This window comes from Lonchura striata, chromosome 4 (assembly GCF_050655825.1).
Source record: "Lonchura striata isolate lonStrDom1 chromosome 4, ASM5065582v1, whole genome shotgun sequence".
Classification (NCBI taxonomy): Eukaryota; Metazoa; Chordata; class Aves; order Passeriformes; family Estrildidae; genus Lonchura; species Lonchura striata.
Window position 1 is genome coordinate 6,298,073 of NC_140706.1, and position 26,616 is coordinate 6,324,688.

Below are 26,616 nucleotides of genomic sequence, written 5' to 3' on the forward strand. Positions count from 1 at the left end.
CCACTTTGCTGGGGAGCCTGTTCCAGTGCCCAGCACCTTCTGGGTAAAGTTCATTTTCTTAATATCCAACCTAAACATCCCCTGGCACAACTTCCTGCTGTTCCTTCAGGTCCTAATGGTTACATCCAACACTGAAAGCCACTTTGAGCTCAGTGTTCAAGGGTAGAAAGGGTAAGAAAAGGTCATATTACTCCCCTGCATCTCTACTAACCCCACCAACCACAAGCAACAGGAAACCCTCAAAATAAAGGAATGTGGCTTTATGGGACTCTTTATTCCACACATTTGAGACCTCATAGACTGCCTTTCAAGCCCTGGCAACTTCAGGTGTTATATAAGTGGTGATACAAAACCTGGCTTGAAGAAGTTTGGATTTAAAGGTGTCTGCAGGACAGAGCTCCCTGTGCAAGAAGGACTTGGCAGCTGCAAGGACATTATTTAGCAAGCAGGTAAAAGGTGACTGCTGCTGGAAATCCTGTGCAGGACTTCGAACAAGTCTGGCAGTGTTGTCACTTTTATAAGAGGATCCTTTGGTATCCTTTGGTTTGGTATCAACTTGGCCACTGAATTCCTTCAGCAATTGCTAGATCAGAATTAAAGGGAAGAGCTGATGCCCTTCACCACCACTGGCACCTTTGCAGTGGATGCAGTATGAGCAGTGGGTGCAGTGCTTTACTACTAGGAAAGGTTACTGTGTTGGTGTGTGATTTCTGATTAAATATAGCATCTGGGTCTAATGTGGCATTCAGCATCTGTGAAAAACCCGAATATCTCCTCTTTACATAGCGAACATCATCTCCCCCCAGTCCCATGGTGGGTCAGGGTCAGCTGAGCAGAGCTGTCATCCTTTGTGGGGGCTGTTTTTTCCAAGGCTCTTGTGCCCTCCCATCCAGTACGTGGAGCTGGGAGTTGGCGCCAACTGGGAGCAAAGGTTTTGGCTCTGCTGACCCCAGGGAGGTGACAGCACGAGGGCTGTTTTGCTTTTCCAGCATGATAACAAACATCATTCCCTTGTTATCTTCAGAGAGAGAGATCTCTCAGGGAGGGCAGGAGTGAGGCAAGGTCAGCTCTGTACCTCAGCTGACACCACTGTGTGCCCGCCCATGAAAGCCTCCACGGCAGTGCCCAAACTCACATGTTTGCCACCCTTTGGTAAACATTTATCCTTCTTGTTGTTGTCAGGGCTGGTTGGTGGAGCTGGGCTGAGATGCAGGGGCAGTGGCAGGGGTGGCATTGCTGCTCCTCTCACCTTGCCTGACCTCCCTGTGATTCAAAAGCACCCACACAGCCTCTTCAGAGTCTCGCTCACTTGAATCAGGAAAAACCAGTTTATTTTTTTAGCTTTTAGGGACTTTTGTTCTGCCATCTCGTACTGGAGGATGGGAATAGCAGGGAATATTTAAGGAAAGTGAATTTGGGAATTTTTAAGTGAGCAATGTAACCCCAAGGGTTAATATTTCCCTAATCAGGGGGACAAAAAAATACTGTGTGACCTCAAGCCCCAGTTGTAACCCAGTGATGATGTCCAGCTTGTGACTTACGTATTTGCAGCAAATTCCTTATCTATAACGGGCATTGAAAGGAAAAAAAGGGTAAATAAAGCCTATCAGCAGTATTGTATCGTTGACCCTCCCTGCAGACCTTGCTCTGCTGATAATTATTAACTCAAACGGAGAGCCATTGCAGAACTCATAACTAAAATATGATGGTACTTCTCAAATTAAAAATATTCAGTGAATACTTCACTCTGCTCAAAGAAAGAAATGCCCACAGGGTTTCTTGTGTGTACCAGGACAACTTGGGGTTATCCCCATTACTCTTGCTCAAAACCCAGGTGGGAGAATTGCAGCATGGCCATCGCAAAACCTACTGCTCTCCCTTTAGGTCATCCTGTGAGGTTGTTTTGTTTTGTTCTTTTTTTTTCCTACTGTCTTCCATTTCCCTTTTTCTCACTGTTTTCTCTGGCTGGGCCACACACACGAGGTCCAGTTGCTTGCTGGTTCTTGAAAGCAAATGCACTTTAAACCCAGTCCTTTGACATGAGTGCAAACAGCCCTGGAGCAGTTCCCGCAGTCAGTGAGCTCAGCCCCTCTCCCCATTATAAGCTAAAAAGTTGGCTTTAATGTATATCATAAAAGACATTGTTAAAAACTGTGCTTTAATAAAGAAATACAAATGACAATCTAAAAATGTATTTTATTGGGCTGCTAATAATGACCAGCGGTGAGAGTGGAGGGGGGAGCAATATAATGAGCTCCTGGGAGGGGTTTTGGACACAGCTGACCCAGAAATCTGGTAGAAGACATCTCGAGCTCACTGGGAGCCAGGGGACTTGGCACCGAGCAGCCTGGCACCCCAGACTCAGGCTTTGCACAGCAGCTCCCCAGCTCGGGGCTCACCAGCCAATTGCTCAGCTTGGGAAATAACCAGGCAGGCACTGAGGAGTTCAAGTTTTGTGTATTCACGTCAGTAAAACAGAGACTATTCCCTCCCCTGCCCAGTGACTCTGGCCTGCCCCATCCCCTCTCCCGCCCCGGTGCCGGGCGCTGCTTGGCCAGACCCACGCTGGAGTAAGTCAGACCCACGGGAACCTGATTCACACTGAGTGCCAGGATGTGAATCTGGCCTCACAGTATTTCCCCTTGAGATTAACAAAACATGTTAATCTTCTTGGTTTGGAAACTCGTATTTTTTTTACTTGAACACAGAGCTCTGTCCCTCCATCATTAGCAGATGTCCTGCATATGAACTGCATTACCTATAAAGTCTGCTTACTCCAAGCAAATGTTTCTCCATCTCTTCTCCTTTTTTTTTTTACTTCAATTTGAAGTGAAAGGTACAGTATAGGATTCAAATGCTTTTGCATTACATGGGTTTCTGACCACTTGTAAAACCCCATGGAAAAAATGACTTCACAAACCTGAAACACTGGCTGAATCATTTTGCTGCACTTCTTTCTGCCTGGCTGAACTTTCTTGTGATTTCTTTTTTTTTTTTTTTTTTTTTTTGTCTCTTTTTGCTTTACATGGCACTTTGCTTTTGCTTGTTTAATTTTATTTCTTTATTAAAAAAAAATCATAGCTCCTGTTTCAGCTCTCACTTCGTGTCAGTATTTCTACCCTGTGGATGTGTCGCACAGGAAGGAACATCAGGAAATTGCCCAAAAGGCAGAACTACAGAGTAGCTCAAAGGAAGAAGCAAATCTGAACGCCAAAGCATGGTTTGGTGCTGTCCCATCTCTTGCCCACACCAAATGCTGGCTCCAGGGCTGCAGGCAGGGAAGTGCAGGCTGAAGAAATAAGAGGTAACTCACAGAAGGGTACAGAAATTGGGCTTTGTCACCGACAGCTGGCTGGCCTGCTTGCCACGATCTGAATGGCTCCTCTGACTTTTCTTTGGCTCAAAGATTTAGCATTAAGGCAAAAATAAGACACAGTGTAGAAGCTCCATCAAATCTTTGGCACAACAGCAACAACAATAACAACAAAAAATTACTGTACACATGAGCTGAGAGGGTAACATTTCCCAGTTAAGCAAAGGGAAAAGTGCTAAATAAATTGCACGTACGAAAAGGTGGCTGGCTTAACAACAATAAGAAGCATCCCTGTCCTTTCGTTTTTCCTTTTCTTTTCCTTTTTTCCTTTCTGTTCCAGAGATTAAGAAAGTTCCTCGGCCAATCGTCATCTCCAATAGGGGTTTCTGCAAAAAAGCTGCTTTCAGTCTTCATCTGGATTGTGCAACCTTTGCCAAGACCAGATGTAACTCTGTCTGGAAGCTCTTCTGAATCCTCCCTTCCTGGTTGTTACTCCTGGAAAGAGAGAGATGCACCATGAGAACCGTGAACACATGGTGTCCCTTGCATGGGCTGTTGCTGACGTACGTGGGACCATCCTTGGGGACTGCTGGCCAGGGATCTGCAATTTTCAAGAGCTGGGCTCACAGTGGAACCATCTGTAGGTGCCACAATGGAGGCCAGAGCCTGCACAGAGGCGAGGGAGTGGCAAACAGGAAGAGGAAGGCTTGGGGAAGAAAAACAACATAGTAATTTGGTGTTGGGTCCAACTCCTGCTGAAAAAAAAAAAAAAAAATAGAAGTGATGGCAAATACCTGCTATTTTCAGTTCAGGAGCTGATCTCAGAAAGAAAAGGAGTTGCAACTAGATGGGTTTTTGCAGGAGATGGGCTTTCCTTCCACATTTTAGTTGTTGTATTGAGTTTTCTGCAGGCATGGCTGCTCAGTCTGTGGGACTGCAACTTGTCCCATGTGTCTGTGCATTCCCCTGTGAGTCACAGCTGTGGCAGATTACTTGGGAAATTACACTGGGCTACAGAATATTATGGCCAGATCCATAGGAAAATTGTCAACTCCAAACCATGGCAGCTTTAGGCAAGGAAATCTCATCTAAACCCCCTTCAGCATTAAAATAAGCCCCACAAATATCCCACAAACAATCGTTAACATAGTTCAAAACAGAGGAAAATCCTCAGGGCCTGAGGATTTCATGAGATCACATCTCTATTGTCCAAACTGCCTTCATCACGTGGGCTCTAAATCCTCTTTTAAATAACTTAGGAATTAGAAACTTGGAAATGAGATCACATTTTGCTAGTGCTACCAGCGTTTCTTGCTTTTTGCCAGTGGATTTAAGAACGTTTCAGGGTGCAGTACAGCTTCTGAAAGTCCTTTGGACACAGTCGCCAATGCCCTGAATAGGTCAGCCATATTTCTGTCAGTCTTAATAAGGTCAAACTCCTTAAAACCTGGCCTCAAAAACTTTCTTCCCACTCTGTTTTGTTTTTGTACTGCCTCTCCTTTTCCATCACTGGATATTGTAACATCAGGGTATAAAATACTAGTAACCTACTGGTATTTATTTGATTTATGATTATCATTAGGGCAGCTGCTGTGAGATCAATGATTACAGCTGATCATCCATGACAGGCTAAGGGACAGGGGAACCTAAAATCCACCTTTTCACCCCTTGCTGTCAAGTGCAGACCAGGGAAACTCAGGACTGCCCCAGGATCATCAAGGTTTCTCTTGATAAGAATATTTCACTAAAAACACCCAGATCATCCTCCATGCAATAAATGCTGGTGTCTGTTGGACGTCTGGAGTTGTCTCTGGACAATCCTACCTAGTGCTGCTCAGAGAAGTTAGAAAAACTTGCTCTAATTCAAGGCCTTATTTGGGATTTTGAATAAATGAAGTTCAGGTGGAAGAATGACAAACAGCCTTGTGTATTGCCAACGTTTCTGTTGGGACCCTTCAACAATATGTAATATATATAAATAACCTGTAATAGAAAAGTTGGTTGTTTTAATTTATCCCACATTTACCTATGGACAGAAAATGTAAAAGAAGGGAAGTGATGATTGCTCTCATTAATTTTAAAAGACAGCACAGAGATCAAAAGCATTTGTGGGTTTGGGAAAGCAGGATGGCTTTAGGAAGAGGAGTCACAGTGCCAGATCTCTGCTCTGAAGTCTCTGCAGTTGGGGAAGATCAACCATGGGGGGACAAGAGGGAATATGCACAAACCAGGCAAGGGCATTTGTGCTGTACCTTCCAGACACAGGAGATGGAAAGGGGAATGGATAGATTCCCCTGCAACACGATGGAGATGCTCAGCACACCTCACTGGCACCACTTGACGAGTCCCCAGGCACTTCCCAATGCTCGGCCATGGGTTATGTTTGGTGGCAACAGGCTTTTGTTTCCCCCTCCACCCTTTTTCACTCAGCCAGGAGCTCTGAAGACAGATTTATGAGCCTGGGTCTGCTTTAAACTAATAACATCAGAACTCCCATGGCTCTTGAATTTGACAACTGGCCCAATGACCTTGGTGAGTTTGCAGCATCCTGGAGCATTTCAATCTCCATAAATCAAAGCACTTCTGGAATTGAGTCAGCCTTTGTTCCAGGGCTTCTCCTGTCTCTTCTACTCAAATCTTCCTTTTGCTGCAGTTACCCAATATGTGTGGGGTGGATCTTACCCTATTCTTGGCAACACCCTTGCTCCAAAGGGCTGGACCCTGTGCTGGGATCCTGCTCCCACCATGGGAGCAAATCCCTGCTCCCATCCCTGTGCTGTGGTGTGACTGTTCCAACACTCTTTAAAGGAAAGGGGGTTTTGGGGTGATACAACAGGGGAGTCCCACATCACATCTTTTTGTCAAGAAAAGCTTTGGGCCCTGCTCTTTGGGGTACTGATGCTCAATGCCCCAGTGGGCCGATGCTGGGTGTGCAGTGCCCTTGGGGATGCCCCTGGGGTAGCTGCTGCTGCCTCCCTGTCCAGAGTTGGGTGATTTTGCTCATGAACTTGTCACAAACCTTAGGACCCGTGCCCCACCTGCAAGCCTTGTTTTGGGCTGCAGGGACATACAAGACACAAGTGATAAGCAAATGAATCTCACTGCCTTGTTTTTAACCAGGTCCCTGGGGTGGGTAATCCTTCAGCCAGCAAGCAGCAGGGATAACCCATGGCCAGGCAGACCCAGGTCCCCTCTGTCCCCCCAGGGATGCTGTCCCATGGCAGATGGACAGATGGACAGGCAGCTCGCTGCTCTCCTGTGGTCCAGCTCCTCCTGGAGCCCGCGGAGCTGGCGGCCGTGGGGATCAGACTGGCTGGCTGCCCGCTCCCGCCGGCAAGTCCTAGCAGGGAAATGAAGCTATTTTTAAAGAGGAACCACTGCTAAGTCAAACTGCAGGGGAAAGGGAGGTTGAATCTCATTATGAGACCCCCCTCCTCCCCACACAGGATGGGAAGCCATGAGGAAGAAATGCCATGCGGATCATCAAGGTTTTACTGTGCTGGCTCTGAATGGTTCTGATAATCAATATCAGATGATCAATAACAGCAAGACCCTGCAGCCAGGATCATCCACACAAACCAGGGGGTGGCAGCTGTGGCTTTATCTCGGGGCTTTGTTGAAATAAATCACGAGTCATGATACGGTGTTATCAAAAAAATATGCTCCAAGCAAATGGTTTCAGTGCTGTACAAATCAAGTCTGCCACTACCATTTCTCTTTTATAATATAAACCCTTAACTTGTTCTCTCCTGCAAGTAAGTATGCCTGCAGAATGCCCTCCTTCCAATTTTTTCAGTGGGAATAAGTGTTACCTACAGCAGGAGCTCTGCTTTTAGCAAAGTAGCAATGAGGGGGCATCAAGGCATGGCACAACACCACAATAACTATTTTATATAATGCAATAATTACATACATAATGTCAGCTCTTTTAGTGCAGCAGGCTGCAAGAAACAGAAAAGCTCTTCATTCCATATATGTTTCTATATAATTCAATTATCTGGGAAAAGATATATGTACAGCGTATTTTTAATTTTTAATTTCTTGTGTCTGTGCTCATCCACACACACAGGCACAAAAACAAGCAACTAAATTCCAGCCGAAAACTTTTATTGAGCTCCAACTGCTCGCCTGTTATTCATAACCCAGTTTCCTCTCTCACAAAGAGACCTTTCGCATGTTTTTTTTTTTTTTAATGTGTGAGTGTGTTTCTTTTTTTTTTCTTCTTTTTTTTTTTTTTTCCCCCTTCTGCCTCGCTAACAGCTGCTCGCAGTGTTGTATCCTGAGTGATGATGAGGTTCTGAAAGTGTTTTTTTGGAACAGATGGCCAGGAGAGAGCTGGGGAATGTGCCAGCAGCGAGCTGGGGAATGCGCCAAGTCCTGCAGTGACTGAGTACTCCGGGTTCCAGCTCGCGTGCCTTTCCCCTGCCCTCTGCCCCAAGTGGCGCCAGCAGGACTTCCCAGCTCGCGCTCCGAACATCTGGAGTCTGCGACTGCCAGAAGAGCCGGGACGGGGGGAGGATGAAGCAGAGAGAGGAAAAAAAATCCCTCACCCATCCCTCCCTGCTCGGGCTGAGCTCCCATGGCCACGGCGATGGTGCTGCCTAGCACGGGGGGCTAAGCGAACCTTGCCATGGGTTCTTGGGGTTTTGGGTGCTGGGTGTGCTGTGCAGGGTGTCTGTCCGCCCTTGGATCCTGCTCTGCGTATACTGAGCGACTGTGGTGGTGCTGATTGCTGGGGAAATCAGTTCTGCCCCACAGCTTTGGGGCCAGATCCTGTGGGGCTGGAGGTTTAGGGGGCTGGGATGCACAGCTCTGCACCCCTACAAATGTCAGTCGCCAGGGAGGGCCCCCAGCCATGCACCCTCACAGCCTTGTCCTGACCCTCAGCTGCTTTCCTGCAGAAATTCCCCCAGAATTCAGCCCTCTGGAGGAAAAGCTGGACAAAAGGGAGAGTGGGACCAGTAAGCTGGGCCCCAAACACTACAGATCCCTGTGAGGCTTTCAGATAACCCCTGGCCACTGAGGAGCACGTGCCATGAAGAAACAGGGCACCTCGGCAGTAAGGAAAACTTGGATTTCCCTTTCTCTTGCTGTTCCATCCTCTGTACTCCTGGCTGGAGCTGAAGGCAGTTCCCCCCTCCTTTTTCCAGGACATCAGTGTGGCAGGACTTGGGGCTCTGCTGAGGGTGTTGCAACCCAGATCTCCAACATGGTGAAACTCTTTGGTGCACAGTTAAAGACAAGGCTTAGTCCAGAAAATTTATAACCAAGCAAGAGGCAGCTTTAAAGAATGAAAACTATCATCAGAATTCACCACCACCACCCCCCCACAGTCAACTTTTTTTTCTTCTTTTTTAAGAAAAGGCATCTGAAGCCTCCTTTGTTGCTTATAAATGAGATCTCCCATCACCAAACACCCTTGGTTAAGTCTCAATTGCAATAACTAAAATCACCTTATAACTGCAGTTAGGACAGAGAAGGGGATTTTTTTTCCTAGTCAAATTTGAAAGACTAAAGCCAACTTTTATAATTAAGAAAATGGGAATAGAAGTGGGGTGGGGGGTAAAACCACTCAGTAAATTTCCTATTGCAAAAGCAAAATCTGAACAACAACCTAGCGTTAGGGACACAAGATAATTCACCCCCAAAAACAAAGCAAAAGGCAATGCACAATCCAGCAAATGCAACATCTGGAGTCTCTGCCTGCCAAAACAAACTCCAACCAGCTACTTTTTTGTGTGAAAAGATCACGGTGCCACAGCACATTGCAACCAGAGCGCTGAGAGAGTGAGAGAGGCAGACACACAATAAAATGGAGATGACAGGAGATAAGGGTGGTGTGGACCTAACGTGGAGCTCAAGGAGTGGAGGGCTGCGCTCAGGATCCTGTGATTTTTTAAAGGGAGAATATAAAAGGAAGCTCAAAAAAACCATTAACAAAATAACAACCACCCCAAAGTCGATAATTCACAGGAACTGCTCAGTGAGTAGTGGTTTCAGAGACCTGATTAAAAACACACAGAGCTCACAAAAACGTGCCGATTTCAACATTAATGAGGGCGCGGCGATTTTGGGCCAAGCCATTGTATCCTCATCCAGCCGTCCGTGTGAGACCCCCCAGGAGAGACATCCCTTCACACCACCTGACATCCAGAGCTTGGATTGGCACTGCACAGCCATCCTGGATCTGTAATTTCCCTCTGACAACAGCCTTTTCCTCCTCTGTGCTCACGACTTGCTTGGCTCGAGGAGAAAGGGAGACATGCAAGATGAGTCCTCCCAACCCAGGCTTTGCATCCCCACTCCTATCGACTTGGATTTACCAGAGTTACTTAGTGGTGCCTGCTGGTTTTGGCTTCACCAGCAGCTGGATGTGCTCTTGCCATCACCTGAGCAAATACTGCTGGAAATAAAACTGTACTTGTCATCCATAAGGGAATCTATGTGCTCTGGGACTGCTCTAAACTTGCAGCAGAACTTTAATTTCCAGCATGACAAGCAAGCCAGAGCAGGGATTAAGACCCTGCCTTGGGTACCAAGCCGGGCTTGCTTTTCTGAGAGGGTTTTTGGAGAAGGTTTAGGGTGGATGTCCTTCAAGAATATGGAGAAAGGGCAGATTTTCTCCTGGTGATGCTGTTTCTGTGGGTTGGTGGTGCCTGGGAGGCAGGAGGTGCTCTGGTAGAGTTCCATTGTTCAGGCACTCTCGACTGGCTTGGGGCTTTTCTCCACACATCCGCTCTGGAGTAAACCACCGTAAATGGAAAGCTTTTAATTCTTAATTAATTTTTTAAATTAAGGACGGGCGCAGCTCTAACCCTCAGATGTGAACACCCTGGGATTTGGAGCCATTCAAAATCTGGCTCCTTGTTTCCTCTCCTTAAGCCTGCACTGGTTTACATAAGCCAAGACAATGGGTCTCAGCCCACTGGGCACCCAAAGCTTGAAGAGCAGCCCAGAAATGTGCTGAAGCCCCATGAAGGATGCTCATTCTCTTCTTTCCCTCCATTTTGACTTTGGGAGGGGACCCAAGACCTAACTAGCAATCTACTAAAGCCTCACAAAGGATGCTCATCCTCTTCTTGACATGGAGAGGGGTTCCAAAACCCAACCAGCAACCTGCTGAAGCCCCAAAAATTATGCTTTTCTCCTCCCCCATTTTTACTTGCAGAGGAGACCCAAGAACCAACTCTGATATTGCCTCAGGGTTTGTAGCACCTCTTCAGTGTCCCTGGGACACCACTGCCTGTGGCACTACAAAGCCCAGAGTGAACCCCCAGTTTGGGGCTGTGCCCAGGAGCTCCCCCACACCTCCCAGTCCCAGGCAGTGCTGTCAGCTGTGGGCAAGCGGTGCCGCGTCCCCGCCTGGCACTGCTGCTCCGTGGGCATAAATACTGCCCATGACAGCCAGAGGAAGCAACAGGGAGTCTGCTATTGTGTTTATTTATAAACTGAATTGCTGCAGGATGATTTGTTGGGCTAAAGAGGAGGAAAAGTGAGGAAACCTGCGGAATCAGAGGCAGATCTTAACAACACTGGGGAAGGAGCCTGCTCCCCAGCTTAGCTGCCCATTCATCCATTAAAATCCTGCTGATTTATTATCCTGCCTGACAAGCAAGCTCAGAGAGCAGGGGGAAGTTCAAATCAAGTTTACAAAACTCTTTTTGTCATAAAAGCCTGAACAAAGACATCAATCACTCCTTTAATTCACCCATGTCACTCTCTGAGAGGAAAACTGGCAGAACGCTCTGCTTCTTCCTCCCTCCGCTTGACGATGATTTCACCTAATTGGTTCAGTGTTAAGTAACCTAAAGGAATGCAAGGCGTAATTAGATTTAACGTTGTTTCCTCAAGATACCCACATGTCCTTCAGGTCATACATCTTACTAATGTGTTTATACATATATTGTCTCCATTAGCTACCTTTTTTTTTTGTTGTCGGGTGATTTTTCTCAGAGATAAGTGTGAGATTAAAGAAAACAGAAAACACAGGCGGGCGACAGTGTTTTACAGGCTCCGAAAGGCGACTCAAGGTTGGTTTGGTTTAACAAGTAACAGTCCCAAGATGACTCTTAATAGGATCACGCTCGTGTTGAAACACACGATGGGCGACTAACGAGGGGAAGAGCCTGGCACGGAGGATGGGGAGGAGAGAAAAGCTTTTGATTAGGGAGGAATGTGGTTATTACAAGATCAGATGGATAGAGGAGAAAAAGAGAGAGAGAGAAAGGCGAGGGATAAAAAATCAGGCAAATTTCACAAGGTTCGGAAAGGAAGGAAACCACTTTGGATTTTTTTTTCTTTTTTTTTTTTTTTTTTTTTTTTTCTGTCCCTTTTGTAACTTTTACCATTTTTTAGGGGGTGAGTTGGGGGAGAGGCTGTAACATACCTTCCTTTTTTTAGATCTTCCTTCTGCTTGTAAGGTCCTAGTGCACTGCTCCACGCATTCAGAGAAGCTCATGTTACTGTGGTCAGCGCTGTAATCCAGGTCTGCTAGTCTGGCCAGGGAAAGGATATAGTTACAGGCTATTCTCAAGATGGCCAGTTTGGACAACTTTTGACCATAAGAATAGCAGGGAACCTAGAAAGGGTAACAGGGAAAAAGAAATAATTAAAAATTAGGCCAGATAAACAAAATATCTTGCTTGAAGCATGACAAAACAACTGTGAGTTATTTTCTTAGCAGTTTTAACATAAATAGAAACTCCAGTGATAAAATGCCATATGGTCCCAACAGGTTTTTAAGAAGAACTCCCCTGCTGATCTCCATGGGGATGAAAGCAGCACGAAGCCTCTTGATTTCAGCAGGGAAGTTCTGCTTAAAATGTGATGGCAGGATATGGCCCGGGACGTGTGCCTGCTGCTCTGTTCACTTCTTGGGGGCCCTTTTCCTTAGAAACCTGCATCCCCATGCCTCCCAGTAACTTGTCTTGAGTAACTTACTCCCCACAATTAGCTCCCATGTCCTCACAGGTCTTGCAGAATAAGGCAATAAGAAGGTACGAACAACTATGTCACAACCCGTTGTTTTTGTGCTCAAACAACATTAATTGTGGCTTTCAGCCCATGTAAAAACACGAGGTTGTTGAGTAGCAGGACCTTGAGCAAGCAGTAATTTCTGCCTGTTTAAATACTCCACAAAAAAGACCAAAACAGTGCCCGTTTCAGGGAGCTGGGTGTATCTTATGCAATTTATTTCTTCACCCTTAAAGATTTCTACTGTAATGTGAACCATTTGAACAATTCAAACTAAACTGAATGTGTCTCAATAACTGAGCAGTATATGGTTCTTCCTGCAGAGGAGTGGGTTGCTTTTCAATCATGATCTAGAAAAACAGTATATCTACACTCGATTTTAGGCATACAACTTTAATATGTCCAGCTTTAAGAGAGGTCTTCTGAACTCGATAGGCACCCCATTTTCTAGTTTGCAAAATTGCTGAAGGTCGCTCAGCCTTTAACAAACAAGAGTCTCTTGCTTATGGGAAACTGAAGCTGTACATTCATCTGAAATCCATCTGAGCCCCTCAGGTTGTCTGGCCACCTGTCAAAGTTTTCACAGTCATCAATCACTGGAACACCTCAATGTTTCTCTACCACCTGCCTCCGTACCAGTCTGCATTCTCCACACCCCTCTAGAGTGTCACACTCAGCTTAGGGCTGGAGATTTTTGTTTCCTCTTGCCATGCTCATGCCTCAGCTTCTCTCTCCTCCACAGGGACACAAAGATGGGATCACCCCCATCAAGTGAAGGAATGCTCTCCTTGACTTTACAGAAGGTAAAATGGGTTCAGCCCCACAGCAGCCACAGATGCCAAAGGAGGAGCAGAACAGCTCAGGCATATATAGGATTTTTCCAAGTATTCTGTCAGGTTCCAGCTACCATCACCTCCATCACTTCAACTAGATGTGCCATCCCCAAATTTAACAACCCATGATAGATCTTTTCTGTCATGAACTTGGTCTGGTAAGCTGAACCAATCCTGTTGATTTTGAGCAGCCACAACATCTTTTTGCAAAGCATTCTCTCCAGTCTATATAATTTTTTTTTCTCTTTTTGCTTGTTTTGAACTTGGCTCCTACTGTCTTCCCTTGAGGTACTACAGTTCTGTATTAGAAGAGAAGACAACAGATATTTATTCACCTCCTGTGTGACATATGTTTTTTAGTTCACCATCATCTCTTCAACCTATTTTCCAAAAGAAAAATATTAATCCTCCTTAGCAGACAGTTCTATGGAAGCCATCCCATATCTTTGATGACCCCTGCTGCTCCTTCCTGAACCTTTCCTAGTCCCTTTGGAGATGATCAGAACACAAAGTGTTCATGTTGTGCACATATCTAACAGATGCTTATGTTCTCTGTTTTCTTTAATATTCCTTTCTTCCTAACTCCTTTGATTTGATTTGTGACTGCTGCCAGACACTGACCTGAGACTTTCCTTGAGTCTTCTTGAGAAATCCCAAGGTCTCCCTTCTCTGAAATAATGGACAGCTTAGGGTCTATCACTTCATATGTGGACTCTGGTATGGCTTTTTCCATATGCATCACTTCACTTTATCTGTGTGGTATTTATTTCATTGGCCATATGATTACCTAATCACTCAGAGTCATGAACTTCAGCACAGCTCACACAGTCACAATTTCAGGTGGTGGAACCTGACATTCCCTGTTTAAAGCAGAGCTAAGCTCAGAATCAGATCGTGGTTTGTCCACTCATGATGTCCCTCACTGCAGGAACTGGCCCTTTTCCCCTACCCACCATTCCTTGCCTCTACACTAATCCACACTCCCATCCAAGCTGTTTGGTTTCTTCTTTCCTTGGAAGACCTCTGCCATGGTGCTTATGGAAATCCAAACAAATTGCTTGGCTCACCTTTACCCAAGAGCACAAGGATTTTAGTACAGCTGGTCCTATGGGCCATGTCTTGTACAACACATAGACTCCTTTAGGCTGGAAAACACCCCTAAGGACACAGACTCCATCCATTAACCCAGCACTGCCACCACTAAACCATGTCCCCAGGCACCACAGCTACAAATTTTCTGAACACTTCCAGTGATGGCGACTCTACCTCCCTGGGCAGGCTGTTCCAATGTTTGACCACCCTTTTTAGTGAAGATATTTTTCTAATATCCAATCTAAACCTCCCCTGGCACAACCTGAAGCCATTTCCTCTTGTCCTATCACTTGTTACCTGTAAGAAGAGACCAAATCCCACCTGGTTGCCCCCTCCTGTCACGGAGCTGTGCAGATCCAGAAGGTCCCTCCAAGCCTCCTTTTCTCAGGCTGAGTCCCCCAGCTCCCTCAGCTTCTTCCCATCAGACTTGTGCTCCAGACCCTTCCCCAGCTCTGTTGCCCTTCTCTGGACTTGCCGCAGCACCTTAATGTCCTTCTTGTAAAGAGGGACCCAAAACTGAACATAGGATTGGAGGTGTGATGTAGCTGAGGTGCCTCACCAGAAACCAGCCATAAAACTTCAAATGCCTTTTTTTAATAGTCACCATCTACTACTGATACCTCTGAAATACAAGGAATCACAGAATAGCTTGGGTTGGGAGGGACCTTTAAAGGTCACCTAGTCCAAATACTCCCCTGCAATGAGCAGGGACATGGCAGAAAATCTGCTTAAGAGCCCCTTTTTATCTGACAAAACCTCTCTCTAAATCCCTGCCTTCACTTTTTTTTTGCCAGCATTGTACACCCAGCAATGCCCATGCCCTCAGTACCTGGTCCCCAGATGCAGTGAGCTGACTTATTTTGAAAGCAAGAGCTTCAGGCAGCAGAAATACCCAAGTCTCTTTCGACACCAACGCAACGAAAACAGATCAAACGGCATCAGGAAAGAACAAAGCAAGATGGAAACTAAAATGGAAAGATTCAGTGAAATGTGGGAGTAATTTCAGAATTAGAGCAAGAAGGAAGTTAAATTGAGTGGAAGGAAAATAGACCATGAAATCCTTGAGGCTGATGCACAGACGCTGTCCAGTTACAACACGAGAAGGCAGGCTAGTGTCTCTTTTCCTCATCTGTTTTGCTCTTTCTTTTGTGTTTTAGGATTTTTATTTTTTTAAGGAAACAAAAAGAAACAAAACAAAACCCGAAGTATTTTGTAGGACGTGTTTGCTACAAAAGGCAAGGAAGATCTCAGTGCTAACACAGCTGACACAACCCTCATCTGGGACTACACAGCACTTTTCCCACACTAGTGCAGCAGAGTCCAAACTGGAGCTGCCCTGTGTGCCCATGGGAAGAGGTTCACCTTGAAATGTTCAGATACTCCTGTGATGGGTGCAGGGCACCAACATTAAGAGATAAGAGTTTTTTTTGCCATGGTAACAGTGTTAGAAAAACTATTTCATAGGAACCCTCCCTGTCTTGGCTCAGCTCCTGCCATTTTAATGTTTCCTTTTGAATTAAACATGGGAAATTAAGAGAGGAATGAGCCACTTAGTTCAAATCCAGAGCCAAAACTTCCCCAAGTGCGTCTGTGTGTAACTTTGGTATTATCTCTTCTTTAACACAAAGTCTACAGGAAAGAGGGGTCACATTTGTACAAATTGCAGTATAGGGTGTCAGTGACACACCTGGATGCCAAGAAATCTTCAAAATCCAACTTAAAAAAAAGAGAGTGTTGTAGAGGTGGGAAAAATGCCTGGGGCTGCTGTGGCCCTGCAGGTGTAACCCTCCCAGCTCCCACAGTGTCTCCACACAGATCTCTGGCAGGCAGTAACGTGAGCAGGTATCTGTCATGCTCCTGGCAAGGACCAAACCCTTTCCTTCTGTCACCTTCTTGCTCCCCATGCCTGAACTGAACAGACTTCAGTGCTTCAATGGGGCAGCTGTGAGCTGAGCAAGTCCATCCAGAGCCAGGGGGAACCAGGCTTGAGTTCCTGGGCAGTTAATGAAAATATTTCCCTTATCTGACCTCACTGGTCTCTGCCGAGCAGCAGCACAGCTCACCATCTTGCCTGCAATATTTGCAATGATTAAAAGGAATTAGGAAGGAACTGCAACTGAAATTTCACACCAGTCCTGAGGAATGCAGCTGTCTGCTGGAAGGGCAAGGACAGCAGCACCATCCTCGGCTTTGGGACATCAGCACAGAGTGAGCTGGGATCACAGGAACCAGAGCTCCAGCCAGAGGATGTTTGCAAGTTGTGTCTGCAAAGGGCTCTGTGGAGTCTCATGGGTCTTATCGGTGATCCCCAGGCTGGCAGGAATTGAAGCAAGGCAAGATGAATGCTCCTGGGACATATTCCTGTGCAGAAGAGCCCTTCTTTGGCAGGAAAATAGAAAGGGATGTGACCTAACAGGTCTGTTCTATCCTTGACGTCTTAAGACTCAGAGGCAGGGCCCTTGGAAAACCAGAGATGCTCCCTTTGAAGTCCGTGGGAAGTCTGCCATGCTCTTGACCTGCAGCCAGCCCTCTCAAGGAGGGCAGGGATCCACTGCAGCTCCCCAGAGCATCACTGTCAACTACCAAAGCCATGGTGGGAGCTGGTTCTGACAGGGCACAGGAGAGAAGGCTGCAGGATGAGTTTGGGGAACAACCAGAGATGGGTGAAAAGGTACAACTGTCACCTTTCCATATGAAGGTACAGAGAGTGTTCACTGTGATTGGTCTGTAGGAACAACAAGGAGCATCTATGCACTTTAGGAGCATTAAGCCAGTTCACATCACTGAGATTCTGTCTTTGTAGCTCTGTCTTTTTAGAATAGATAAAATTTCCATAAACACCCTCTGGACCTGTTCAGATGACATCTGTAAAACCAAGTCTGCCTTTACACTGCAAGAAAATGCTGGGGTCAAGAAGGCTGTTGAGTGCTGGGGGTCCAGATGTCTCTTTTACTGTGTTCCAAACGTGATCTAGCAGCACAGATGTGCACAGATCCCCCCCCCCAAAGGTCACACAGGGCAGAATTGGGCCCCCTGGGCACAGCAGGGAGGATGGGACAGCTCTAAGACAGCGTTTGTGATGCAGCACAAGCCAAGCCCTCCTGACAGCTAGTTCCTCAACATGACACAATAAGCTGCTGAGTTTACCTGTCTGCTAATTCGTCTGCTTTGTTTTTATGCTGGGAGTTAAAACACATCAGGGCTCCTCTCCTTGCCCCCCTCCCCCAGGAAAACATTTGGCTGCCTCTCCCCTGCATCCCAACACGCAGCCCAGCGGCGCTGTCTCATTGTTTGTGCTGCACTTCCTGCCAAAAATATTTCCAGAGGTTCATATAAATGTCCAGTACTTAATAGTTCTGGCTGTTGTACATCCCTTTCTAGCCCAGGGTGAGTCAGACACTTCCTGGGGCCAGGACACCTCGGGGGAACAGTGGCAGGGTGGGGCAGCAGGACTGACAGTGTCCCTGGCTTGTTGGCCCTGAGCACAGGGGAAGCCCCTCTCTCATGATCTCAAATTATCTCCAGGCTGGCATCTGCAGAGCTACTGTGGGTGTGTGCATGCCTCATCCCTGAAAGGATGCTTCATCCCAAGGCCAAGCTGGATGTGACTTTGAGTAACCTGGCCTAGTGGAAGGCATGCCATGGCAGTGGGGTTGGAGCTAGATGATCTTTAAGGTTCCTTCCAACCCAAACCCTCTGTGATTCCATGAGTAAGATCCTTAACAAGCTGAAGGCTTTGCCCAGAAGATCACTGCCTCTATTCAAGATGTAGTGTTTTTGGGAAGGGTTTGGAGCCAGCCTTTTTCCACCCAGCTCTGGGGGTAAAGTGAGCACATATGGTCCTTTTGCTTCTTGCAGGACTCATTTGATGACTTGGTTGGTGTGTTCAGGTTCACCAGCAAGGTGACTTGGCCTCCTTACATTGCTCTCAACAGCTGCAGGCCCTAAGTCCTTCTAACATTCCAGGTGGGACAATGATGAATTACACAGCTGTATGATGGAAAAGCCTCCTGGGACATCCTTTTCACAGTGCCAGATCCCTTCAGACTTGATTCCCAAATATCCCTCCTGCTGCTGCCCGCAGCACAGCAGCATCCAGATCCACCAATGGCTCCTCTGTGCCACTGTGCTCACTACACTGACCTGGACCTTTGGGGCAGCACCCTTGGCTGTGAACCCAGTGAGGCCAGATCCTGCTGTGTGGATATATGGCATGGCTCCCAGGAGACTGCTTCTGGAAAAGGGCCCCACAGAATCACAGAATAGTTTGAGCTGAAAAGGACCTTTAAAGGTCATCTAGACCAACCCCCTGCAGTGTGCAGGGACATCTTTAACTAGATCAGGTTGCTCAGAGACCTGCCTAGCCTGACCTTGAATGTTTCTAGGGATGGGATATGTATCACCTCTCTGGGCAACGTGTGCCAGTGTTTTACAAGCCTCATTGCAAAACCTTTCTTCCTTATATCTAGTCTAAATCTACCCTCTTTTAGTTTAAAACCATTATGTCTTGTCCTATGACAACAGGGTGTACTAAAGTTTGTCCTCATTTTCCTTATAGTCCTCCTTTAAGGAGAAGGGGTGAGAGTGCTGAAAAAAATCTCCCAGAACCTTCACTTCTCCAGATGAACAATCCCAACTTTCTCAGCCATTCATTTGATCAGCTTGGTGGGTTCCTCTGTGCTTGCTCCAGAAGATCCACATCTTTCCTGTCCTGAGGATTCCAGAGCTGGATGCAGCACTGCGGGTGGGACCTCACCAAAGCAGAGTGGAAGAATCACCTCCCCTGACCATCTGTGGTGTCACAGTGTCAGATGTTCCACAGAGCTCTATTCCAGCCAGCAATGGGCAGCTATTCCACACCATGAGGCTGAGAGGCTTTTGTTTTCTCTGCCACCAGAATGCAGTGGCAGAAAATGGGCAGCCCTGTGCTACCAATGCAACCCCAGCAATTTAAAATAAAGCCTCACCCCTGCCTCACCACGGGGAGCAAAGTGCTCAGCCCAGGTCCAAACCCAGCTGAAAAATGCCAACAAGAACAAAAGCAGCACCACTCAGGAGTCCTGACCGAGGTGCCTTTGCCTCTTGGGTGGGTCCATGCTGTCAAACAACCCAGCTCCTGGTTCCCTCCCAGCTCCTGGCTCCCCCATTGCTCACATTACAAAAACATGAGTTCACTCCTTGGAGCGAATGAATTGGCTTCCTCCAAACAAAACCTAGGTGTGGTGCTGGGTGAGTTCACCCCAGGAATCTCTTCCAAATGGCAGTCTGGTTAATGCTGCCCCAGGCCTGGCTCCATGTCGTTTTAGACAGTTGTCCTGCACTTTCTGCAGATGTTTTGTACCCCCAAAGCCTCCTGCACATCCTCAGAGCACACAACACACCCCCTCAGTATCATGCCTGAAAGACACCACATTGCTGGGCTGCAGCAACTTTCTTACCTTATTGATGGTTCTTTGAACCACTTCCCAAAATAGTAACTAGACAGACAATTACTGGGATTATCAGAGGAGAAATCCCAGGGCTACTGGGCACAGAAAATCTCTGAAAGGAGCTGCCTTCCAGCACTATAGCAAGGAAACACTTTTTGGGGTGGCAGTTTAGTAGTGGCCATCTGCATCTCTGAGGTTTAAAACTCCTGGTAAATAGGAAAGCAAGCTCCAGTGGAGATAATGGCATTACCTCAGCTTGGCCTTGGTGACTCTTCAGCCACCAGCCACTGCTGGACACCACGGGGTTTTGCCTTCCCTCGCTATCACTGCTGAGCCCCAGGAGCTGTCATGAGCCCATGGCAGCTGCAAAGGAGCACAACCTCCCACAGCACACACGAGGCTCTGCTTGCATCCCTGCATGGCACAGGGGACAGTGCAAACCAGATCAGGATGGGATATATTGCTTGGGGAATACACATGGCACAGACCAAAGGAGCTGCAGGCTGGGAACAAAGAGCCTGGGGAGCTCTGCTGCAAGGTACTGAAAAGTGTCCCACCTCCCCACTGCAGCCCGGAAAGGAATTTGACAGTGGATTAAGGCAGGCAGCAGAGGCTGGATTCAAAGCTTGATGGAGAAAAGCAGACTCTTTTCTCCAATTTCAGTGGGAGCCATAAGAAAACACAGAGGTTAACTGAGGGTGGCTGCAGCAGGCAGAGCAAATACCTCCAACAGAAGCAGGATTTGTAGCAAAGGATAAAATGAGCTAGACAGCAGCCAGGGGAGCAGAAAAGCCCTGTTCTTGGTGACACCCAGCCATTGTTTGCAGGATTTTTGTCCTTTTGTTTGGTTTCTCCTTTATTTTCTTTCCTCCTGTGTTGCTTCAGGCCGGTATTTTGTCATCTTCTTTAGCTGTTAAACCACAGGGCTGCCCCACTCTGGGTTTCAAATATCCATCAGCATCACTTGGGACTGGCAGCAGCCACAGAGATGCTCTGGTTAATGCTGGGTGTTCAGTGACAACACGCAGCGGTGGCACTGCACACTGTGCCTGGAAGATGCTCCTGCTCTCCTGAAGTCCAGCTGCATCACTCCAACAGCCAAACCTTCACCCCCAGAGCTCAATGGGTGGCTTGTCTTCAGCAGCTGGGTTTTAAGACATCTTAGGGTTTCCTGCTGGTGGGATCGCAGAGGGCTGAATCACTGGGAAAAGGGCTGGGAGATGCCAGCAGGTGACCGAGGATAGCTTTCAGCCTCCCCACCACACAGAAAGGACATGTCAGTGACACTGGTCACATGCAGGGTCCTGCCTGCAGAGGTGACAAACCACAGCCACCCTTGGGATGGCACACAAAGGGGGTGAGCACGGAATGGTGCATCTGCAGAACAGCCTCAGCCTCTGCTGGCTTGTGGCTAAGGCACCGCTCAAGCCACAGCTCCTGCCTCCATTCACTGCTGGTTTGTCCCCTCAAACCCCTGCAGACAGTTTGTCCCCACAGCCACAACATCTCCTCCTATAGCCTTGAGGCTTCTGCCCCTGATGTCCCACCATGCTCCCAACGGGAGTGAGCAGGGTCTTTTCTGCACTGATTTACCAAAAAGCCACAGCAGCCATGTGCATGCCGGCAGCACAAAGTGAAAGGATACTAGCATGTGTGGGGGGAAAACCTCCACTCCAGCAGCTAATAACCCCTATAAAACCATAAAGTATCTCCAGAACCCACATGAGTGCAGAGAGCAAGACTGTCAGCTGCTGAGGCAGAAAATGTCCTGGCAACGTGGTGGTGAAAAGATTTAGAAAAACGCCAGTGCACTTCAAGGGAAGATAAATGTCTGTGAGCACATTTGCTCCCGGCACAGGCTCCAGCTCACTGTGGCTCAATGCATCACTTTCTTCAGGAGGAGCTGGACAGCAGTGCTCCAGAGAGAAACCAGATGTGCAAGCCCAGGCAGGCTCCAGATCAGGAAGGCTGCTGTGGTTGTCTCCATCCATCGAGGGAGAGTTTGCTGCCACCTTAGGGTCTGTCAGCACAGCTGAGGAGCTCGATCCCAGCTCCTGGGAGTGCAATATACTGGTTTGCCTGGCTGTCCATGCAGTCTTATGGTGAAGAGCACAATTCCCTTCTGGCCAAGGCCTCCAGCAGAAAACCTGTGGGCTAAGGCCATACTGCAAAAAAAGTTAAAATAGTTCAGCTTCACAGTTGGGATTTGCTGGAGAATGAGTCTCTTGCTGCCAATAGAAATTTGCAGACAAAAAAAAAAAAAAGAGACAGAATTGCATTGCACGGAGAATGGTTGCTTTGAAGATAGCCAATGTTGTTGTCACATCTTGGTGACAACCTCCAGATGGTTGCACCACTCCATGAATTTGAACACCCACCAGCAAAAGGCCGGGTAGGAGTCTTCACATGGAGGCCAAGATGACCTCAGGTCCTTGTGAACTCAGTGCTATGTCTCTGTCTGCATCAGAGATGTTGTGGTTCACTGACCACCCACCTTGGCAGTGAGAGGAAGATGAAAAGGATGGAAGTGACAAGCCACCATGTCACACGTGGAGGGTCCTGCAGCAGCCAGGGCAGTGCAAGGACTTGCTGACCAGCACCTGCCAGGGCATTTGAGGGCAGGAGACCAGTGCTCCAGACAGGAGCTGCCCAGCCACAAGGACAGGAGCAGCCCCCAGGAGGGACACCAGGAAGGCAGCAGCAGAAGGACAGCCAAGTGCAGCAGAAGTATCTCACCACCTCAAAGTGTTTCAGAGCAGGTCAGTGTTTTCCAAGGAGAACTACATAGTTTGCCTCAGGAGTCTGCCGTCAGTGGAAGGATCACTTGGACAAATGATACCTGGGGGACTAAGGGGGAGAAATCTCTTCCAGGCTTAAGAGCTGAAGACCACAAGTACCAAGATGAGGGGGAAGGAGATGTTTCTGAGGAACATCTGCTCTTTAGTCCCATTTCAGTGCTATGGCCATATAGCAAAAGCTCAATACAGAGAGGGAGAGAAATCCTTGATCCTGGTGGCTGTGACACCAAGGGGTGAACACAATGGCACTGACACGTCTCTCCCAAAACCAGGCAGCTTCCCAGAGCTGGCAGCTGCCCACCTACCTCCCACCTCTGAGGGGACCCTGGCCTCTGAGGCAAGCTGGGGACAGCTCAGTCCTCAGGGACATGGTTGGGTTAGCCTCTCCTTGTGCGAAACAACTGTGTTTGGCTCTTCCTCCACCAAGAACTGGGAGAAAAAAAAAAAGAACCCACACCCCTTCCTGCCATCTGGAGAGTCAGTCGACACAAGCCAAAACATGTGTGCCATATGTACGCAGCTGTGGAGCGCAGGGCCGCCGCCGCCAGCCCATCTGTCCGGTGTGCTGCGTGCCAGGGGCTCACCCTCGGGTGGGCTGCTGAGACAGGGAGAGTGTCCCGCAGAGAGGCACGACTTCCCTTTCCTGCCCACCTCCTCCTCCTCCTCAGCAAACATGGATGGGCTCCCTACAGCGTGGCCGCGGTGGGTGTGATCCTGCAAGCAATGGGGTTTTATCTCACATGTGCCAGTGAGGATTGGGTATCTCCACTCACGCATCCAAACAGGGACAGGGATGACACCTGTGGGTGTTGGGTACCAGTGGCTGAGGAAGGCTCCTGCTTCCAGCAGCTCCACATCCAGCACCTGACCCCCCACCCAAAGGAGCGTGGGGCCAGGGTCGGCTGTGTGCAAGCGCGGCACAATCCCCCGCTCCTCGCCTGCCTGTCTGCAGGGATGTATCAGTTTCAGCGCCTCAGGAAAAGCCTCCCAGCTGCTTAAGAGCCTGATATGTGATGACAAGGAGGGAACAGAGGACTAACCAAGGAACAAGAAGGGAGGCCTGCAGCAGACAGCACACAGGGATTGCCTCTTGCAAGGGGCTGAAGGCCCTTTGTATGCCCTGGCAAGCGGGAAGACGGTGCTGACCTGAGGCAAGAGAAAGCTTCCCTACTGCATGTACCTCCACCAGGGCATCTCCATGCCCCTGCTTCCCACCCGCTGGCCAAGGTGAGACAGAAAGGAACCTACTGTCTCCTGATCTGAGCTGCCCCCCAGAAACCCCTCCGCTGTCACCGCTGTGACGACGTGAGTGACAAGGCAGCGCCGTGCGTATGTGCAATGAAGATGACTGTCACCTGATGTCACGCACGGCACCAGGCACGCCGCTGGCAGCCCAACAAGGAATGAATACAAATGTCATCCAATGATGGTCGGGACAGCCAGCCCACCCCTCAGCAAATTGCTAGGAAAACCTCGCGGCAAACATTTCCCGGAGAATGATTTCTTTCTCTCTGCAGAGTGAACACAGCTCTGCCAGTATGTTCCTGTGCTGACCCTAGAGACCGGCTTTCATGGGAAGAGAGGACGGCAGCTTGTTCTCCAGGCTCTTTGGGATCCCAGCTGAGTCCACGGCTGAAGTGATTTATAGAGACAGGGCCAAGGCCAGGAATCTGAGGCTTTTCAAGAGTTGCCCATTTCCCAAAAGAGTGCGGCTTTAATTTGTTGCCTGCCTGACTTCTGCTTGAGACTCAGCCTAGAACAAGATTGCCAGTGATTTGGGAAATCAGTGCTACTTCCCCTTGCGGTTTTGGTGGTGTAGATGTCTGTCCATGGAGAATCAGACTGACACTTCCAGGCGTGTTACACACAGTCACCAAACAACCGAAATATGGAAGCAGCTTACAGAAACAAAATATATCAAGTCTGGAGTTTGCATCTACAAGGGGCAGCCTCTCAGCACTGGGGGACAGCACCCAGCACACACTGGTTTACTGGGATTATAACAGGAGTACTGAGATCCCACCACTGCACAGTGATCGAAAACGCTTTAGTTTAGTTGTTCACCAGCGATTCTCTCCTGACATACAGCCCTGGTCTGTCAGCTCCTGAAATCTGTTTGCCAGAGTAGATGATGGGAAAGAATTAACTCTTGGGGTGCAACTACCCAGGCCACAGCAGTAGTCATTGAGAAGGGCTCCAGGCAGCATGCTGAAGATAGGAACAAGCAGATTTCCTCTAAGCAGGAGAGAGGACTGAGTCCTAAAGTGAGCACACTTGGGGAATGGCTCAGATTAGTGATGTCCAGAAGACGACAGGGAAAAAGCCTGTGTGTGTGATCTCCACTGCAAGCAGAGCACGCTGCTCCCACCAGGCTGGAGGGACCATCCTGGGAGAGGTGATGCTTAACACCTCTCACAGGCAGACTCATCTGCAGCTTACAGCCCTCTGAGCCCTGTGCATCTCCTCCTTCCTGCACACCTGGAATAGTCCCATCAACATTTAACAGAGAGGCAGAAAAGCCAGCACAGCTGGGTTTGCACAATGTGACAGTACATCTTTCTCTGTGTCTATCACTGCACTCTACACGGTGCCTACATGCAGAGAAGGCTGAGTGCAGGGGCCAGGGCACTGATTTATCCTTGTGCAGAAGATACAAGAGCCTTGCAGCTTCTATGCATCTTTCCTCGTCCTGGGGAGGTAATGAAAAGATTTTGACCAGAACCTTTCATTTATCTTTCAAAAGTGCCACCCTGACACTGTGAACATATACTTTACAGACAACCATGAGGATTTTCAAGTCCTCTCATCAAGAAAGCGCAGCACCAGACACACTTCAAACACACACTACAGTAAAAACCATGGGAAGCTATCTGGCGGAGGACCACAGCTCAGCTTGACTGTCCTTAGCACACAGGGCACATAGAATGTTTCAGAGGCTGCTGCAGGAACCCCAGGGGCCCTGAAGGATCAGACACCCTGCACCAAAGTCAACAGGAGCACGGTGCTGCCCAAATTCCCGGTGATCCCTTTGGGGCAGCTCACCGCAGCTGGACAGCTGGCAAGTACACGTGCTCTAGGTACAGGAGCATCATCCCAGCTCCCAGCTTGACCAAGTGCCTTCCTACACACTCAGCTCTCCCTCGGAGGGATTTATCGGGTTTATTTTTTGCTATCTACACCGCTCTCCCTCCGGAGGAAAAAAAAAAAAAAAAAAGTCCAAAACTTTCTAACTGCAAGCAAATTAAAAGCCCTTATTTATTTATCTTGAGTGTTAGCACACTTCTAGGGTTGGTACTTCCAGGCATTTTGAACCGACTTCCCCTCCTGTCAGGCGGCCACTCGGCTCCTGCCCTTCACCTCCCCTGGCCCGGGCGCGGGGCAGCGCGGGCGCTCGCCCATCCCCGCGCACCCTCAGCGCCCGCGGGGTCCCGACGTGCGGAGCGCGGGTCGGGCCGGCCGAGCGCTGCCCCGCCGGCGGAGCGGCCGGGCGGAGCGGCCGGCGGCGCCCAGCAGGTACCTGCTTGCGCAGCGCCTCGAAGGCGGCGCTGATGGTGTGGACGCGGGTCCTCTCCCGGGCGTTGGCCAGCAGCCGCCGCGTCTGCTGCAGCGCTTTGATCTCCGGCGAGACGCCGGACGCCTCGCCCGGCCGCGGGCGCGGGGAAGCGGCGGGCGGCGGCGGCGGGGCGGCGGGGAAGGCGCCGGCGGCGGCGGGGCCGAGCGCGGCGCTGCGCGGCTCCCAGGCGGGCGGCAGGGCGGCGGCGGCGGCGGGGGGCGGCGCGGCGGGGGCGCGGAGCCCGGTCCGCCGCCCGCTCAGCACTTTGAGCTCCACGCGGAAACTTTTGCAGCCGCCGTGCTTCCGCCGCAGCCGCCGCAGCCCCCCGAGCTCGGCGGGGCAGAGGCGCGGCCAGGGCTCGCCCTCGGCCAGCGGCGCGCTCCGCATGGCGCGGGGCGCTGCGCGGCGAGGCTCAGCCGCGGCCGCTCCGCCGTCGCTGCGCTGCTGCCGATGCTGCCGCTGCTGCTGCCGCCGCCCCGCTGCCGCTGCCGCCCATCTGCGCCCGCCCGGCCGCGGCGGGCAGCGGAGCCCCGGCTCCGTCCGTCCGTCCTCCGAGCCGCAGCTCCGCGCAGCTCCCCGCAGCCTGCCTCCCGCCGCCGGCAGCCGGCCGCCGCGCAGATGAGCG

At 49.2% G+C, this 26,616-nt stretch overlaps 1 protein-coding gene across 2 annotated transcripts; it reads right to left on the reverse strand.

The window, feature by feature from the left end:
- Positions 1–2,176: 2,176 nt before the first annotated feature.
- On the reverse strand, positions 2,177–26,616 carry ATOH8 (atonal bHLH transcription factor 8). 2 transcript variants are annotated; one of them, XR_014954614.1, is made up of 3 exons: positions 25,956–26,616; positions 11,700–11,808; positions 2,177–3,808 (listed from the first exon to the last, which is right to left on the reverse strand). XR_014954614.1 is itself a non-coding variant. In XM_021535705.4 (3 exons), exons 1-3 carry the CDS (start codon positions 26,376–26,378, stop codon positions 3,803–3,805), a joined length of 621 nt encoding a protein of 206 aa, XP_021391380.2. In that variant the 5' UTR covers positions 26,379–26,393; the 3' UTR covers positions 2,177–3,802. The 2 variants fall into 2 exon arrangements, 1 of the variants encoding a protein (XP_021391380.2); XM_021535705.4 differs by having other exon boundaries at positions 11,700–11,891; positions 25,956–26,393.